Here is a 20,318-nt window from a genome sequence, read left to right as displayed (position 1 = left end):
CCGATAATCATTTCAAATAGACCAAGGGTGTACCCAGCGGGGAGCAGGAGGGGGCAGCTCTTGCCAAGAAAAGACTAATTGTAATAACTAATAAAGCACTACTATAATTATATATAATTTTCTCAAAATTTTGGATTCATTCGCCTTTTCCGAGCTTAAATGTCACAACCTCAACGGCCATGGTTTGCCCCCAAATGTTCATAGTTTTGATTCTGAGTACGCCCTTGATACGGTCAACTAACAATCTACCAACCTAATTATTTATAATTTTTTTTTTTATTTCTGTTGAAAACCCAAAGGTGTGCAGAAAATAAAAGCTCTAATCTGAGGGACCCCACTTAGTTAAAGACGCCCCTGCCTCACAAACCAACTCTTTGTCTAGCAATGACCAAGGTCTACAACCGGCTATTAAACCCCTAGACCGAACTAACTACTCGCGTCTCGCTTGAAATGCCACCATAACTGTGACGAGGGACTTTTAATCTATAATCTTTAATTAAATCGACTCGGAAAAAATCACTATGACTTATCGATGTCTGGTTTACTTTCAAACAATATCAATAATTATATCTAAATTAACGTCCTTTAAAAAAAAAAAAAAAAAGGTTCCTAATGTTTTTCATTTCGAAATAAAACGGAATAATCTTTGGAATGATAAAAATAGTAAAAAAATTAGTTGACCGAAGAATTTAGACTACACAACACCGAATTGAGGGAACTGTATCCGGTAAATATAATTCCGATTACCTTAGTAGAATTCTAGAACGGATCCCTAGAATGTTAATAAACACTGAACCGCCGGGTGAACGTCCGAGGGGTAGACCTAAGCGTAGGTGGGAGGATTGTATTAAAACTGATCCAGTAGATTTGGATTTGAACGGGTGTCACTGGACGGATGTATGCAGAGAGCCATTACTGGTATCGGTATCGGACCTTCCGGTTCGCTAGGCCATTATAATTAATTGCAGTTAAAAATTGCTGAGCGATTTGTGTATTCAGAAAATATTTTCATACAGTCTTTCCATCAGCGAAGTAGTTATAATTTATTTTGAAGGGGCAAAAAAATTCAAATTTTTCAACAATTATGACCAGATTTTCTAAATTAACGAAGATATGGGGATATAGTATTGCGATCTAGATTCATGTATATGTTTAAATTATTTTGTAACTAAATTATCTGACTTATTCCCAACTGGATTAAAGACGGCTCTGAGAATATTTCCTAAAATTTGTTCTTTTCTTAAATATTTTTGGAAAATTGACCTCTCTCAAAATCGTTAAAGATTGCTAAAGCAATTTAGCATTTGCCTACGGAGTTATGGGGAAACGAGGTTGCTAAGGTTCTTAAGGCGTCTACCTTACCTCACCTCGTTACTGCAGCGGCTCCGGTTGTAATACGGCCAAGGGTGGGTCGACTTTTATTTTGTGGTGGTCCCACAGAATGAAAACTCGATACCACTCTCCTTCTCCCCTTATCACGGTTAGAATAGGGTAGTAACCTGTAGATAATCCTCCATCATAAATGACCAGGCAGGGGGTAACAAAATATCGTTTAAAAGGAATTTTGAGTGCAATAACCTCTTTGAGTAATTTTATTACAACAAATGTCATAGTTTGAAGTTGGTTTTCGAGTTTTCAAACTTTCTTGGTTTTTAAATTATCGGGGTTATGACATCCGGCCGCTCGACGAGGTACCTGCTTTCAATCCCTTTAACATTAGCCTATTAAGATATAACTTAACTTAATGACAGGATGAAAGCAATAAATCATCGATTGAAGCTTGCGTACTTCAACTTTGATCTTTTTTAGAATTTGCTGAGAAAAAGGTACCAAATGTTTTATATATTGATAATTCATAATTTAAAATTATATTTCTTGAATTCATTGTTCCTACGCTGGTAAATTTCACAACCCAATAAGTAGTTTCTGAAACTCTAAGCCAGCGGGACATTTGGAATGGTGTTTACTAAAACGCACTAAGACTAGCCTTTAAAGTATAAAGCTAGGCAATGAATGGGAACACACGGTACAGAGGTGGTGACCTTGCGAGCAACAGGAAACAGGAACATGTGGTCGGAACTGGTCCGTTCCGCTAGCTCTTCAGTCCGTTGGTAGCACTGCTAGATGTTGCTCCTGCTGACGCTTTTGGTGTCCGTGGAGGCCATACAAGAGCCAGTTGTAACCTTGCGCAATGGAACCGTCACAGGGGTAAGTTATCTTCGAGAAATGTAGTTACTCTTTTGTGCCATGTTCTTTACTCCTTTCACAAGAGGGTGTATTCTGTCTACCATGACATGATTGAAAACTCACAGTTAAGAAATAGGAATTGAATCCTAGACGCCAGTCAAAACGGACTTCTTACTTAAGGGTAGTGTGGTCGTTCTTGAGGGTCAAACCAATTCGCTAATCGTGGTTCTAGTGGTTCTCACAAGCAAATACATCAAACTTATTTTAAACAACAAACAACAAAACTTATATTAAACTTAGGACGAATCATGGAATTTTCCATAACTACCTGCAAAAAAACAGGTATAACTGAAACTTTTCAATGCGAAAATTGTAGAGGTAACGCGACCCTTAAACATATTATACTTGAATATCCGGGGCAAAAAAAAAACAACGAGAAATATTGTTCAAAGATCTAGATACAAATCGAAATATTATTTATGATAGTATATTAAAAGTAACAGACTATGTAAAAATATTTTAAATCCATAAATATTTGAAATCTATAAACAAAAATGTATAACAAATATATATAAGAAGATGGCGGAGGGTTGCTGTCAAAAGAGAAACAAAAATAGTTTACAACTATTTATTTTCCTTAGTTAAATAGTTTACAACTATTTTTATTTTTGTTTCTCTTTTGACCGCAACCCTCACCATCTTCTTATATATCAATTTTTACGGTCAATTATATATACATATATATAACAAATATAGTTATAGTATATTAGTAAATCAGATATATTTAACTTAATAAATAATAGGAGTAACAAAGGAACTGGGCAAACTGTCCTACAGAGATATAGTTAATTAATATTTGTATGCTATAAACCAACGCCACCCACACAGGGTAAAAGGGAAAAAAACCTACTCGCTATTATTAAGTTCTTTTATCTTTAAATGTATTGATACTATTTTTTTTTTTTAAACATTTTCGTAAACATTGTACTATAATCGAAAGGGTTTTCAGCGAAAAGAAACAAATGTGTTTTAGGAGGGATCAAATTACAATAATTTGTTTTATGATTTTTAGAATTATATTTCCGATAAATGAAAGAAAGTGGATGTCAAAAAAAGGTCGCTCAAAATAGAACAAAAACAATTAACTATACATAAATGTTACGCACCACTTAGCAGGGCTTAAATAGGGTACTCGTCAAGCTAGTAAACAAAAGATTCTTTAGTCACTGATGTATAATAAATAGTTCTTGTACAGTTTCGAGTAACTTTTTTGGACCACCACCTTGATCATTTTCCTCCACTGATTGTGTAAGGTCAAATTATTTTTTTATAGTTGTTTTTATAAATTATTATAGCCATAAGGCTATAATAAGTACATGGCACAAATAAGGTGCAAATACTAGTACAAGAGCCCAAGAGAAGAAAAAAGGCAGTTATCTCACCCCAATTTTTTATTACTTTAATGAAAACTATATATAATTACTAATCGAAATTCATGAGTCTGCCAAGTACAGGTAGGGGGAATAAAAAATGGCGGCTGTTTCAAAGCGATAAAAAAAAACTAATTTTTCATTCGGAGCTCTAAATCTCAAAAAGTAGAAACAACACAAGGAAACCTAAGAGAACGTTATTTAAAGAAGAGCGAATTTGCTAAAATATGAGCCCTAATAGAGTTATTTACGTTTAATATTTTTTTACGAGATATAGCTTTTTAAAAAGCAACATTTCATAAAAATGTTGTATGGGACGTACTGAAAGATCAGTAGTTAGTGAATTTATTTTGAAAAGTCTAAATCTCAAAAATCATCTGACGTACAGATGTCTATAAGCATTCAAATTAAAGCTAGTTTAATGAGCTATAAAGTATTTTATGATGTTTATCTTCGTAGGAGTAATAGTTTACATGACATTTGCTAAAATAAATTGATTTATAGTTGTTCGGACAAATTTTCATTTGCCAAATTTAGATTCATATGTGAATATCATAAAAACTACGACCCCTACGAAGATAAGTGTCATAAACTACTTTATAGTAAGTTAAATTTCCTTTATTTGGAGTGTTGCCAGACATATGTACATCTTATGAATCTAGAGATATATTTTTTCAAAAATCCAACATTTCATACGAACAACTATAAATTAACGTTTTGTGAGCTTATTTTGTCAAATATCATAAAAACTACTACTCCTACAAACATAATTGACTATTTTGTAGTAAATTTAACTAGCTTTAATTTGAGCGCTGGCAAACATCTGTACGTCCAATGGTTTCTGAAATGAAGTTCTATAAATCAAACTTATTGCCCAAGCAACTATAAATCAATTTAATTTAGCAAATATCAGGAAAATTACTATTTCTACGAAGGTAAAGGTCATAAACCTATTTATATACCATTAAACTAGCTTTAATTTAAGTTCTAATAAACATCTGTACGTCTCATAGTTTCTGAGATATAGTTTTCTCAAAATAAATTAGCTAACTACCAATCTTTCAGAAGATTTTTAAGAAATTTTGCTTTTTAAAAAGCTATATCTCGAGAACTATTGGACGTAAATAGCTCTTTTAGGGCTAATATTTCAGAAATTTTACTCTTCTTTAAATAATGTTCTCTTACATTTTCTAGTGTTGTTGGTAGTTTTTAAGATATAGAGCTCCGAATGAAAAATTAATATTTTTTTAAGGTTTTGAAACAGCCGTCATATTTTATTTCCCCTACCTATACTTGGCAGACTCATAAATTTTGACTAGTAATTATACGTAGTTTTCATTAAAGTAATCAAAAATTGGAGTGAGATAACTGCCTTTTTTTCTTCCCGGCTCTTGTACTATACATTATGTTTGATAAACTGAGGTGACTTGAATTTTTTTTTATATGTGACGAGCGGACCTGACAGTACTTCGCAATTGCTAGATTAAGGATGTAGATAAATTAATTGAAAATATTTGTAAGTTTAATATTAATTAATAACTAATTTTAGTAAATTTAGGTTAAAAGAAAAGACATTCAGCCTCCCAACTGTTGTATTAACCTACAGATTGGATAAAATGCACAGGATTATATGAACAATGGTCACTGGAAAAAAAATAATCCTCCTAATAAATCAAGTTGAAAATTTTCTAATTTTTAATTTCTTTGAAAAATGGTGCTATAGGAGTTTAGACGACGCTTAAAACGTAAAAATAAAAAAAATTGTTGACCAACTTTACTTCAAGCTTCATCATTTTTTTATAATTTAATGTGAATATATCATGGTTTAATTGAATCAATAATATTTTTTTCTTATTCTTCGGTAAGAGATAAATTGATTGGTGTGTAATAACCGTAAAATAAATGTACTTTCTGAGCTAGGCGCCAAAAATTTTTAATTTTGTTAGTAATTTTTTTTTTTTTTTTTTGTAAAATCGGAATAGCCTATAATTTTCCCGGGAAAATCCTGAGCATTTAGTAAAATGCCCCATCAAAGTTGGATAAACATGGCAGGGCATAAAATACAAACGAACAAATATTAATCTTTATATATTAGATTTTGGTTTTAAACGGTAGGGAAAGCAAATAAATAGGAAAAAGAAAAAAGTAATTTTAAAAAATCAAAAAAATTATTAACAAATAAACATAAATTATAAACAATGAACAATTAATACATTTGGTAAAAAATAAAATATATATAATAAACAATTTTTGTATAATTAAGGGTTTCAAGTTTTGTAGTATATGTTTGGTACGTTTGTGTGTATAATTTCAGCGATGTATTTTCTTGGTCTTCAATTTTTTCTATAAACGGGATGTCGGATATGAAAGTGAGAGAAAAAATTTTGTGTCAATATGTTTACTGTTTAATCGAGCATTGTACGTCAAACAAAATTCTTGATATTCTGGTGCATCAAGGATAGTTGTTTACAATCCTCATACATATATTTTGTATGCTCTCTAATTTTAAATAGTTAGAGTCACAGGCATAGCTCTAGAAAAGAGCAGGATAAGTTATTGTTTGGCGTATTACAGTTTTTTATAGAATTAAATTATTTTTTTATGATAATTAACCATCAACTAATAATCTTCCAACAAGTATATTTTCTATACCTATTTCTTTTTAATAACAAAAATAAACCGCAGTGGAGTCTGAAATTCACTTTAAATATTATACATTGCAAATAATAATAAACAATTATTTGTTCACAATGGGGGCAGAAGGGAGCAGGTGGGAACCACGCCTCCCCCCTAGAATTTTGGCACCCTAGGAAAAAAATAAAGAAAATTGTGAACTTATTTGATAGATGATTTCTTTCTGGAAACATGCTACAATTAGGAATGTAACATTGTTGAGTTGACATCTTCACGGATCACAAGATCATAACCACACCTTGTTTGTTCATTATGATAAATATCAAAAGTATGTAATGCTTCCTGGTAAATTTATTCAAACCAAATTTTCAAAAATGGGTAAGTAATGAGAACAAACCATTTCGGAGACCAACGTGAAATAAAAAAACTTTCCATGAGATAGTGAGTGGAATAGAATAGTAGAGATAGAAATTGGAAGACTTGTCACAATCTCACGAGAGGTCATAACACAAAAAAAAAGGGAATCCTTTCTAGTCGGACCCGCTCCACTAAGACCCCCATGGAGCGAAGGTCCTATATCACTTATAGTGATATTGGCTTAAAACGGGAAGATGAGACTTTAGGATAGTCAAATATTAAAAAAGCGCCTGAAATTGAAAAACGTCATGCATTCTGTTATGAATAACATTAGCTAATTAACCACTTAATAAAACCTTTATCTATTGATCTTGTTTTCTTAATAATATGTTCCTCATGTTTCAGAAATAATGAAATACAGTAATATAATTTAGAAAAGGAAAAATCATCAAAGTTATTTACAAAGCCAAATCGATAAGGTTAAAAAAATATTTGCAGCACTTCTACCGTTCTGAATATTTTTGAACTGGCCCTTGTATTTTCAGAGAATAATTTAGTTTCAAATATAGAAAAAAAAAAAATGTTAATATTGAATATTTCACCTTCAAGCGGTATTTTTCCTAACATGAAACACATGGTGGGTATTTGATAATCAGATATTTACTGATTCACAGTTATCTTGATAACACTACATCCGTTAAAGATACTGTATATGTATCTTTTAATTAACTATCTTTTAAAATTGTCTTTAGCAGAATATCTCACCCCTACAAAAAAAAAAAATTATTAAAATGAATTCTGGTAATAATTTAATAATAGGTAAATAATTACCCGAACTCTTTTTAAGGCTCAATGTTTTTATTTAACTCCTTAAATAAGACCGTTGAAGACAGCAATCTTACTGTTCAACTTGGAATTCAAACCATGGCATACAATATGTGACGAGAAAATACAGATTAAAAATTGACAGTCGCCTATGGTCAAGTATGATCAAGTCTAAATATGGACTTGCATAATAAAAAATACTCATTCATATCTTGTCTATCTAATTATTCACGAAATAGCATAATCGAATGAATCGGTAATCTTCGTTTACTCTCGGACACACTCGGCTACCTTTGGCTCCGAGATCTTATGTTCGCCAGGTTGGAGTGACACTTGTGAACTAATGTATTTGTTATGTAATGTAAAAAACTTCATAAATCAACTCTGAGTATTTTTCAACCTCTGAGATAGGATTCTTTTACAAATAAAAGGATTTTAATTACCATAAAGTTTTAAAATTTTAAAAAATACATGTTAAATTAAATATAATCTTTCAAACTTGAAACATCAAGAAAGTGAAAATATAAATTCAAACAAGAAGATTGCATAAGTCATAGTTACATAATTTTAACGTACCTGAATGTTTTAAAATATTCAATATGTCCTCCATGGATGTTACGTCCCAATTATCGTCCAACGTCACAATTAACTTCCGACTACTACCGAATAACAAACACTATTGTTATTGTACAGAAATCAGTTTAACAGAATTACATTTAACTCCCTGAATAAAATTACACAGAAATGGTCACAGTTTTCAAATCGGAACAAATTGAATTTAATATATCACGGCACGAACCGAACTACTACTACTGAAAGAAAAAAAACAAGGCTGGAAACTGAACAAAATCAAATTACAGCATCTGAAAATGAAATTATCAACTTTATTAAACGAAATAATCTAATAATATGAAAAAATGAGTTTTTAATAGATAATTACATTTTTGTTTTGTTTTTTCTTAGTTTTAATTTAAAATTTCTCGAAAATATATGTCAAATGAAAGAAAAAATTATTACCTTTTAACAAAAAATGAATGTCGTTTTATTCTCTGTTTGTTAAAAAAAAAAAATGCTGAGAGCTTTAGTATATAATTTAATTGTAAATATCAGAGTGTGATTTAGTTGTATTGTGTAAAAAGTTTCAGAGGGTTGATTACATTACCATTTCACATCAATTTAGCGCCTATTAAGTGAGGTGTTTTTTTTTTTTCACTTTTGGAGATTTTTAACGTTTTATGGACGGTATGTTATCGTTAATTTTCTCTAGTAAGAGAAAAAAAACATATAATAATTCACTACTATAATTAGGAATATTTTTAAATGTAACATAATGAATTGTTTTCAAATATCTTTTTCTGTTTTGTACTGATTTTTGTGAATACCAGTTTTCTACTAACATTTCTCTAACATGTTTGATACATTTTGCTTTTAAACTGGAGTAACTAGACATTTTTAAATGTTTATTCATACCCATAAAGAAACTTTCTTGTTATCAAAAGATGCTTAAAGTATAAATGAAACAGATATCAACCATTTATCAGTTTTTATACTTATTAACTCTAATAAATAATATAAAAACGACAATTCTGCAATATTACAAAGCGATAACAGAATTAAATTCAAGCAATAGAACTCCTTAGATTAAACCCATTTGACTGAAATTATATGTTTACAATCCATAGTTTTTATTCTTATAGTTTTATATTTTATAGATTAAAATCTATACTGATGGAAGAGTACCTGTACTGGCTTTCCTCGGAATACCTTTTGCCATTGCTCCTGTTGGGGAAAGAAGATTTTCGGTATGTTTAGTATGATAAAAATTCAAATTCATAGTTCAAAATTAAATGTACTAATAACCAGTGGTACTTTCAGATTCCAGAGTCACACCCTGGTTGGTCTGGCAACCTAGAGACAAAGAGCTTTGGTCCTGCTTGCATACAACCAATCAAAGAATTACATCCCAGATTCGGTACTTCTCCACCTCAAGATGAAGACTGTCTTTTTCTCAATGTTTGGACGCCTGAGGTATTTTGGCATGCCAACATTATTCTTTTATTTACTGAATTTGTTATCCTGTTTCTATCAGTTTTAGAATTCTATTATAAAATTAATTACTTAGCCATCGCTCAAATTCCTTGTGTATAATTGAACTTACAATTCAGGAGATCAGAATGTACTCTTTTAAGACATCACCTTATCCAGTAAATATGTCCAGTATAGTAGAGTTTATTGAAGGCCAAGAAAAGTGAAATTTGGTTGTATTTGAGTGATAAGATATTTAATGTAAGTAAAACTGGCTCATGTTTGTTGTGAATTAATTTTAGTAAGCCTTCCACTTACAGGTTCTGAACTAATTAAGTCAGCAAGCAATATGGAATCTAATATTTTATATTATTTTTACTTTTTGGTTATTTTATAATTTCCCCCCATATTTTTAAGAGTATTGTTGAAGTATTTGGGCAGGTCCCCTTGAAATCCTGTTCACTTTTGTTTGTAAGAATAAACATTGGATACAAGCTATGTTTTATATTAAACTTTGTACAGTTTTATGCACAAAATATCTGTTGTGCCTTTTGGTTTGTTCTGATACTTGAGGGGTGGCTTCAGCTTGGGATGTTGCGGGTTCAAAAATTAAATTTCTATAAATTTTTCATTACACTCCTTTAACCCTAGATGAGCAACATGCTTTCAAATGACTTTATTTGATAATACCAATAATAATTAAGAATTACAAGCCAATATTCTAGAAAATGTATGTACACCAAATAAAGTTAACAAAAAACATTGTATATCGATGAGCATTGCAATGAACATGAAAATGAGTAACTGCAATTTATGTAGACGTAACATAAAAATAGTAAAATGTATGTGATTACTTAATTTTGACTAAATAAAATAATTGATTTTAATCTTTCAATTGTGTTCATTTAATTTATATATATGCTCAAATCTGGCAATAGCAAATTACTACTTACAGAAATTTGGAATTAATGATATAATTATGAAGTTCCAGACAACAAAGGGATACAGAAAGGCCCCTGTTCTAGTCATTTTGGAAGGGGAAGGATTTGTATCTGGCTATCCTGGGCGAATACCAGCTCAAGATGTAGCAGCTGAAGGAATAGTTGTCGTCTCGGTCAGCTATAGGCTCAATGTATTTGGTAAATTAACTTCAAGAAGTATTATGTTTCTATATTACTAATCATCTTATCACTGATAGTATTAGTTTTTATTTCTGTATCAGCTCTATTACGCATTTGGCTTTACCTGCTATATTTTTTTATTTTATTTGGTCACTCAATGGTTTTTAAAATTATTAATCGTAAAATTACATTTTATTTTCGTGTTATCTGCACTTTTGTACTTTTCAACTATCTCAGATAGAGAAAATATAGTAATAAGTCAAAATAATGTTTTTAAGCTTGCTCTGATAATGAAAATGAAAATAATATCTGAAATATAATAGTAACATAATATAAATATCTAGAATTTCAGAGAATATCTGTAAATCTAAATAGTGCAATCAATTATAAAACAGACTCAAAAGATATTAATGTAACATATATTGAGCTCCTAAATAAATTTGGTAGAACAAATATTTAATTGCAACATTTCAAAAATAAAAATAGTTAATTCTTAACCAAAGTAAGACAGGAGATGAAAAATCTGTTAGTAAAAGAAAATGTGATATGCTCAGTGTTTTAAGTTTAATAAAGTATATTAAAACAATTGTTTTTAACTTAGTTAATGGAGTAAATTAGTAAATAATTTTTACCTAAACATGTTTTTACTCAATAATAATGATTTTTATAAAGTGTTCAAAAAAACTTTTTACTGTAGATATATGAAGGAAAACACCAAAATAAACTTATATGACCTCAATAGTAAAAAAACATGAGCAAAGTAGAATTTTAAATAAATTTGAACAAGTACATCTATGAATTGTGTATGTAAACATAGTTTTTATATAATGATTGGGGTGAAGATGAAAATGCTTGAAAATAACCAATAATAATGTGGTACTGTTACATAAATGTAAACATATATGTATTAAATAAAATTGTTACAAGTTTTTGTTATAACATAATTTTATTTTGTTTAATAAATTTTGTCTTATAGGTTTTTTCCTCAATTTTTTTATTAATATTTCCTAATGAACCACTTTTCATAAATATTTAGGAGTATGCAGTACAGGAAAATATCTTTAGAGTTTTAGATATAGCCAGTCAATACAGATAAATAAAATTTCAACAGAAATTGTGTCTCTGAGTCAAATTCAACATGGAAAACCTGTTATTGAAGTAAAATTTATGCTTAAATCAATTTTTTAAAAAATAGAGAAAAAATATCATACCTGCAGTGTATGGGGGAAAAACTTGGTTGTTACTAAAGTCTTTTTGCATAAAATTAGTTTTGTTGAAATTCCATTACAAAACTTTAAAATTATTCTTAAAAATATAGACCACCATTCTCTTTGACTTTGATACTTTAGGTTGGATTTGGCTTTGATGCAAAAAATTGCTCAAATCCTGAATTAACATACTTTTTGTTTTCTAAGTGCTTGCCTTTTGAAAAATGTGCATTGGTTCTATTGCTAGAATCTAAGAATTTTCACTTCTAACTCGTATGAACCTAACAATTTTTTTTTCCAGGTTTTTTGTGCTTGGAAAATAGTGAAGCTAGAGGAAATTTAGGATTACTTGATCAATATCTTGGTTTACTTTGGGTTAGACAGAACATTGAATTTTTTGGAGGTGATCCACTAGCAGTAACACTCCTTGGTCATTCAGCAGGTTCTGTTTCAGCCCTTCTGCACCTTATATCTCCACGTACCTCAGGTAGGTAGAGCATATATATACTCTACAAAGTTATATAATTTGTCAAAACTATAAATATAAATGAAAAATATGAACAAAATTCAGGAAATTAAGTCCATCTGGAAAAAATAGTAATGTTATATCAGTTACTACACTTTGTTTTTCATATTATAATACTAAAATTTCATAAAGTGATATGTTCACCTGACAGTTCAATTTTCATTGATTTGCTTAAAAATCAATGTTGAAGATAATAAGTTCTCTAACACTTGTGCCTCTTCACATCAACTACGTATCTTGCTACAACTTTTAAAATATAAAAGATATTTAGAAAACACTTTTTAAAATCTATTGCTATCTTTTCACAAAAGTGAAATATTATATGTTGAAAAGTTCCTCCAAAGAGTAAGCTGGAATGAGATTAAGGTGTAAGCCAAGTTAAATCTCTTTAAGCAATGTTTTTGCATATCCATTATGCTATCAGAAATTATCTCATTATACATTAAAATAAAAAATTTGTAAAAAGATATGCCGTTTTGTAATTTATTGTGAGTAATGTAATTATTGTAGTAAACATCTTACCAATTCCCATCCCTCATCTAATAACAATGGTTGCTTAATTAAGAATAATATATTGGAACATAAATATCCACTAGATTTTTGAAAGACAAATTAATATTATTAAGTTTTTTGTCCATATTTTGAGATCAATTAAATTAATATCTCTAACATTTTTCAGGTTTGTTCCACAGAGCAATCCTAATGTCAGGAAGTGCTCTGAGTCCTTGGTCAATGTCAAGTCACCCATCAAATAGTTCGTACCAAATTGCGAGAAGCCTTGGATGCATTGGAAAAGCTAAATCCGTATTGGCTTGTCTCAAAACCAAAAGTTCAGCTGAATTGCTGAAAGCGTTTGAGACTCAGTATATGGTACTACTTAATTTTATAGTTAAATTTTTATTTGAGTGAAAGAAAAAAGAATTTTTATTTTTGTGGGGACTTGGTTTTTTAATTATATAATATGAAGTGAGAAAACAATCAGAAAGCAGGTCATCCTGACAGAGAGTGGTCTTACTGATTCAGATTTGTCTGGTTCAGGGTAGTTCAGGTCTAATTTCAGCGAGAATAGTCAAAATTTATATTTCTCTTAAGATAATGTAAAGTAATTAAAACAATTTATTGGTTCTTAAATCTATTTAACAAAATAATTGACTTCTAATGGAAAAAAAATGAAAGTAAATTTAAGAAAAAGATGAAGAGGAAAAAAAAAAAAAGAAATTAAGATAAAATAAAATTGTAGAGTGACAATAACTGAACTGATAAATATAGAATTTATAACAGGATATCCTGCAGTAGCCTGGGCTTCAGTCTTTGGGTTGAGGTTGGGTTTCCCAAGTTGTAGGTCACTGCTCCTTTAACTTTTGGTAGCTGGAAGTGGAACTTCATGAATCTTTTTTTTTTATGCAATCCTCTATTGTCTCTATTTGTAATTCCCGATGCAATGCTAAATATGTTTGCAACACTATTTCTTTTCAGTCCCAATTACCAAATCCCTGACAAAAAATCCCTTTTAACACTATTACAGAAAATAGAAAGATCTTATTCATGATTAATTCCGTCCATAAATTTGTTTTTTAATTTTAGAACGGAAATTGGTCAGATCTTCCACTTCCCGTTGTGGATGACTTTTTACATGAACAAGACCAGTATTTACCATTACATCCAATCTCAGCATTGAAAAGTGGCAGTTTAACAAAAATTCCCATCTTGACTGGTATTACTAGCCATGAAGGAGCTGTAACAATGTGTAAGTAAAAATCATATAATATATTATAAATACTACATAAATATAAATTTATGTTTAAGGGGCTGGGCTGGTATCTAGTAAAATAATTAATAGCATTTTTTTTTGGGGGGGGGGAGAAGGGAGGTATTGGTATAGCTAAGTATAGGAGTGGCAAGAATGTAATTTCGGTATGCACCAGCAGATAGTGTTATGTTTGTTTTGTTAGAATTGTAATTGATCTTGCCAGTATTAGAATTTGTTTCTTTTGAGATTTAGTGGTCAATATTTTCAGGTTCATATAGAAACAAATTTCATGAGATTTTCTTTACAGTTGTCAGTTTTAACATGGTGTTCAAAAATAAGCAGTTTCGACACATTTTACATTTCTATTTTCATAAAGACAAGAAAGCAGTTAAGGCTCACAAGCTAAGTGAAGTTTATGGTGTTGACGTTTAACAGAACGCATTTGTCAGAATTAGTTTAAAAAATTTATTTTGGCAGATTTTTCACTGAAAGATGATCAATGTTCTGGTCGACTTTCTGAAGTTGGTGATGAATAAATGAAATTCATAATTAAATTGAATCATCGAATAACTGTGCAAGAAGTTCATATTAGAAATCTTGGACTTGTTAGGAATCTCGATATTTGGGTTCCACTCAAATTGAAATAAAATCACAAAACACAATAAATCAAATTGACACTGTTTTGGAACAAACTATCATTGGCAATGAAAAATGGATGATCTACAATATCAACAAATATCTATATCTACAAAATCTATATATACAATATCTACAAAATTAATCGAAAAAGATTAACTTTTATTATATTTATAATTTTATAAGAATGGTGCATTCCCCATTCATGATGAACCAGTAAAAAACATATCGAAACCTTAATTGTACCAGAAAAAAAGAGTCATGTTTCAACACAAAAATGCGATGCCTCACAAAGTTTTAGCAACATACATGAAATTATTGGAGCATGGTTGGGAAGTGATGCATCCCTCGTTTAATCCTGACATTACACCATAACATTATTGTTTATTTCGAAATTTACAAAACTTTTAAATGGCAAAAATTTCAGTAACAAATGTGACATAAAATCGCACTTGGTTGAGTTTTTTTTTTGAGAATGACCAGAAATCTATCAGCACAGGATCATGAAGGTACCATAATAATTTATTTATTTATTTGATTATGGGGCAAACATCGTACAAATAGAGTTGGCCTGTAAAGTAAAAAATTTAACAATCATTGTAATATTAATTGAATAATAATAGCAACAATCTACAAACTACTAGATTATTATTAAGCTAATAACAAAACAGTATACCTAAATGGTGAAGTAAAATACATATATATAAGCTAATAATTTATAAATTAAATAATAATAATAGTCTATAAAATGATTACATAAGCTAATAATAGATGGTGTATCCAAACTGGGATTTCAACATTAGAGTGAAAAAACAAAACAAAAACGACATTGGAGTGTAAAAACAAAATCTACATTAGAGTGAAAAACAAGACAAAAATGACAAGTTTAAGATTTGATTGTGAGTGTACAGACAAAAATTCATACAATTGGTTTTGGTTAATGTAGCTTAGCTTCGGCATGTATCGGATTCGATTCTCATGATATGCGGGGCAATTTGTTAACAAATGGAAACAATCCTACAGTGCCATTCCATCACAAGCTGGACATAGTTTCTGTGGGTCATGAAGTTACCAAATACATGAAAAAAGGTCATCGAACAGAATGGAAGATATTTAACTGATTAAAGCTCATTTTTTGTATAGAAAAAAATTAGTTTTATTTCAGACTAAAAAAAACGAAAATTACACTCTTGCCAAGTGTTATATCTTAATCCATTAATTTTAATTATTTTATTTTTCTGCAGTTTCAATTTTTTTCATTCTGATCTGCTTTTTTAGTAACTGAACTGAATTTATTTCTTATAAATCAATTATTAATGTCTTATTTATATTATTTTTTTATTACTTTTTTTTAGCTCAATGGAATGACCTAGAACAGCAGGGGTTTTCTCAACTGAAGCATCTATTCCTATCTTCTATTATACCTTCTGTAGCTAAGAAGTATAACTTTCATAACAATTCTAATTTTGAAGAGATATTAACAGTTTTAAAAGGGTTTTATTTAGACCAAGTCAAAGATGGTGATGTTAACAATCTGATAAATACTATACTAAATGTAATTCAGATGAATTAAAAGATTTATTAAGATAAATATTCATTTACATATGCTTTCATACATATTTTCTCATTTTTTCAGTTTTATTCCGATTCTCAATATAAAGCCCCACACATGAGACAAATTTCATATTTAGCAAAAAAAAATAAGAGCCCGAGTATTATTTATGCTTATTTGTTTGAACAAGAAGTCAATCATCTTTACAGGCATCTTAACATTTCAGGTAAAATTTAATTCAGTAATTTTCATCTATTTATTACCTGGAAAAACTTGCTACAAAAGTCACTATGTGTTCTTGGCATTGTTAATTAATAAATTTTCACATTGTTAATTCTTTAATTTTATAATGATTAAATGTTGTTGTGTCGATGAGCCTAAGATGAACATAAAAATAAAAACATCAAGGTTTTTATTAATTTTTGTATCCAATGTTTCGAACCAATCATGTGGGCCAGCTACAAGACTAAAAAGTATGTACTAGTTCATTTATCACTGAGTCTGAAATTATTGCACTCTTCGAAAATTTTAAATAAATATATTCTTTAAAAAGGGAATTTTAAAAACTTCCAAGCAGGAAAATTAAGATAACCTATCCATATTTATTAGCAATTTCTAGATTTTATTTTATATTGTTGAATACAATTTGGCATATCAAGTTGTTTAAAGATAAAAATGAAAACCTTAGCAATATTGATGATTTCTCACAAAATTTATTTAGGTTCTGGACACGGCGAGGACTTGCTGTTCCTTTTTGGTCCTTCTATAATTAATAACATTCAGAGAGTGCGATTCACTCCAGCTGAAGAGAGGTTGGGAGCAATCATGAAACGGTTTTGGATCGACTTTATCAGAAAAGGGTAAGATCTTTAATTATACATGTTTCTTTTACAATCAACCTAATAACAGAGAATTTAGTTCAGAAACTAAGTAATTCTGGTGCACAAAATAATTTCCATTGTTGGAAATAACAAAAAATCGTTTGAAGTCCATAAATGAGGATCTACACCTTATTGATATTTATCAAAAGCATGAATTAATAATTCAAGAAAACTTTTTTTTTTTTTAATTATTCACATGGATTTTGTTATTCTTTAGTATTTAAGTTGTATTTTTTCTTTTAACAAATTCTTTTAGTTACTTCGTGTAAAATCTTTCTATTATTTTTATAGATTCCAATGCTTGTTATAAAATTTAGTAAAGCATAAAGAACGTGGAAATTTTAATTAGCTATAGAAAAAGCCACGAATATCTTGAATTTTTTTTTTAAGTTACAATTATTCCTAAATCAGTAATTTTATGGATGTTTTAAAATTTTCTTAAATAAATGAAAACTAATGATTGATATATGGTCTGCCTTTTTACTCTCACCGTTAACATTTTTATATTTTGTCATTAAATAAGGCTTCGGATATCAGTAACTATTTTAGAAACCATTCAATAGATAATTACTGTTTTCGACTTTCACTCCCTCAAAAGGGCTTATACAAAACTTTTAAGCTTCTACCTTTTTATTCTTTTTTTCTTTTTCTTTTACTTTTCATGTTTCTGATTTTGAAATAAAAAAGTTTATAAACATTTAGTTCATTTTATTAGAAGATTATTTTGAGCTTTATTTTATTTATTTTTTTTACATTTTATACAAACATTATTGGATGTCTATAATATTTATTTAAACATTTTAACTATATGAACATTATTTCCTTTTTCTATTATTATTATTAACATCTCATTTTTTTTTCTAGTTTATTATTGTTAGAGATATTTTATAATGTTTCATAATTTCATTATTTTTGTTTCTTAAATTTTGTACTTTATTCTAAGGTACTAAAGCCCATTTTCAGTGCCTGTTCACAATTTTGTTTATAGCAGAAGGAATTCTTCAATTTAAATAAGTATTTCAGTTATTTCTCCTTTCACTTATCTGAAACTGTTTGCAGAAGAATCAGTGCAAACCCTGTTGCTTTTGGTGTGAGCTGGACTGAGTATTCTCCTCTTGATGACAATTATATAATCTTTCGTGCTGATAACAACTTACCAGCAACACAATCAGTGATCAGATCCCCAATGCCTACACTGTCAAAGGATGCAACAGCAAAGCAAATAATTTGGTTATGGAATGAACTTTTGCCTAATTTAAGGGACTTGAGGAAAAATGAATTAGGCAATTGTCTAGATGCAACAGAAATGCAACTCACATCAGGTTTGTCCTAAAAGTTCCTTTTAGATTTTTTTTAATAACTAATGATTTATTTCATTTGAAGTTTATTATAAGTTCTTATTTTTCAGATGTTCCATACAGAAGTGCTATGTACACCCTTATCTCATTTGTGGTCATTCTTCTTGTATTGCTGATCGTCTGCGTTGTACTTCTTAAAAAGCAGGCTACGGAAAGGGAGAGAGACATGTTCTGACAGGAACAGGGCAGGACTAGGCACCGTTATACCACACGAAATACCGATATCACATTCCAAATACCAATTAAAAGTTGGAAATATAATATTACTTCTAACAAATTATAGTTTGGAGTAGTAAAAGGAAACAAATTCTGCTATATCAAAGAGAATTTATTGGATAATAGAAATTTGATATTTTAAAAAAAAAATTATTTAGTTCCCTAAATTCCCAATCAATTCATTTTGATTAACCACTCTCTCCTAAGTCCTGCCCTGGACAAAATGTAAATATTGTTTGTTGAGTTACCTGTACCATTTACTCGTTAATTATGTAGAACTTTTAGATTTAGAAGCACTATGTCATCATTTAGTATTTTAAGCCCATTCACAAATATATTATTGATTTAAGTGTAAAAATAAAAATAGTAATAATTTTGTTTACAACTTGATTCTTAACTTCTTTTTTATCAAATTCTGTATCAAATAAAAGTTCATTTTAGGAATATTAAAATGACTGTTAATCAAAAAATGGTCTATCTTGGACTCTGCCACATCTTCTTGAATGATTAAAACATATTCCACTTTCTCCTCATGTAACTTCAGGGTTTAAAGGAAAACCTAAATTATTTATATTTTCAGTAGCCATTTTGAAAACATTTGTGATGTGCATTTAAAAAATAAATAAATAACTTCGGTCATAGTTTTAACCAACTAGTGGTGTGAAAAAAAACTATTTTAAAGAAAAGAATACTTTAAAATTTTGCCCTTTGAGTACAAAAATATTCCCCTAAAATTTGTTTTGTCTTGGTTTTCATGAATTTAATTTCCCCCAAACTTAAGATTCCTTTAAGTAAAAAGATTTTTTCCCCATGTATTTTATTCCTAAAAATGAAATTTTATATGATTCAACCAGGGCCCTGGTTCATGATGAAAGCTAATAGTATTAGTTCATAATACAAGTGTAGAAACTAGTGTGGTAATAATACTAATACTTATTTTTTTCATGATAGAGATGACTATTAGAGATATTACAGGAATTAAAAAATACTAAAGTACAAGTTACTATTTTACAAGTCTGTGTAATTGAATTAAGATAAATCGACAGGACTAATAGTATTAGTTTGTACTTTATTATGAAACAGGGCCCAGTTGTTCTAAACACATGATATTTTCACCTTACTGTTGAAAGTTCAGATATTGGGCTTATTAGTCCTTACCATACCTTCACCCTAAACTTCCTATCTGATTATTTTCTGTTTAGTTTGATTTTGATAATAACCATTGTTGATAACTGCTCTCTCTAGCGTCTCTGAGGTATAGAGTGTGGAATTGCTCCATTCAAAAAGGATCTTCTTAGTTGGGAGGCCGATTTAGTAGTTTATGGGTCCAAAAAATAATTCCCTGTAGCAGAAAACGAAAATAAAAGTTATTGGATATTATGTACATTTCATCACTCGTATTTTTATATGAAACTAACTTCGGTGGTTATAACTGATTCATTTGGTCCTTACAGAATTTTGGAGGTTTTCAACATAGTAAAAATGTACTACTAGTTAATTTTTATGTTTCTCATGGCCATTTACTTCAGAATGCAACTAAAGTCCATTCGCCCATAGAATGCCTCTGAATGGTGGAAAAGACTATTCAATTTTACCTGATATCTTGCCCTAA

At 29.5% G+C, this 20,318-nt stretch overlaps 1 protein-coding gene across 1 annotated transcript; it reads left to right on the top strand.

The window, feature by feature from the left end:
- Positions 1-2,084: 2,084 nt before the first annotated feature.
- LOC106682175 (acetylcholinesterase) lies at positions 2,085-19,091 on the top strand. The gene is made up of 12 exons (XM_014422893.3): positions 2,085-2,208; positions 9,146-9,235; positions 9,309-9,461; positions 10,444-10,597; positions 12,089-12,274; positions 12,993-13,183; positions 13,898-14,060; positions 16,055-16,254; positions 16,336-16,477; positions 16,973-17,111; positions 18,192-18,454; positions 18,541-19,091. Exons 1-12 carry the CDS (start codon positions 2,125-2,127, stop codon positions 18,663-18,665), a joined length of 1,890 nt encoding a protein of 629 aa, XP_014278379.1. The 5' UTR covers positions 2,085-2,124; the 3' UTR covers positions 18,666-19,091.
- Positions 19,092-20,318: the final 1,227 nt, after the last annotated feature.

The sequence above is a fragment of the Halyomorpha halys genome, unplaced genomic scaffold (genome assembly GCF_000696795.3).
Source record: "Halyomorpha halys isolate HHAL.00 unplaced genomic scaffold, Hhal_1.1 Scaffold392.1, whole genome shotgun sequence".
Taxonomy (NCBI): domain Eukaryota; kingdom Metazoa; phylum Arthropoda; class Insecta; order Hemiptera; family Pentatomidae; genus Halyomorpha; species Halyomorpha halys.
This window is presented reverse-complemented; position numbering and strand designations above follow the sequence as displayed.

Excerpts from the sequence above, each read along its gene's own strand:
- LOC106682175 (XM_014422893.3), top strand. The coding sequence starts at position 2,125 with ATGTTGCTCCTGCTGACGCTTTTGGTGTCCGTGGAGGCCATACAAGAG. Across the intron at positions 9,462-10,443 it reads TCAATGTTTGGACGCCTGAG|TTCCAGACAACAAAGGGATA; the intron begins GTATTTTGGCAT and ends ATAATTATGAAG. Across the intron at positions 17,112-18,191 it reads ATCGACTTTATCAGAAAAGG|AAGAATCAGTGCAAACCCTG; the intron begins GTAAGATCTTTA and ends AACTGTTTGCAG.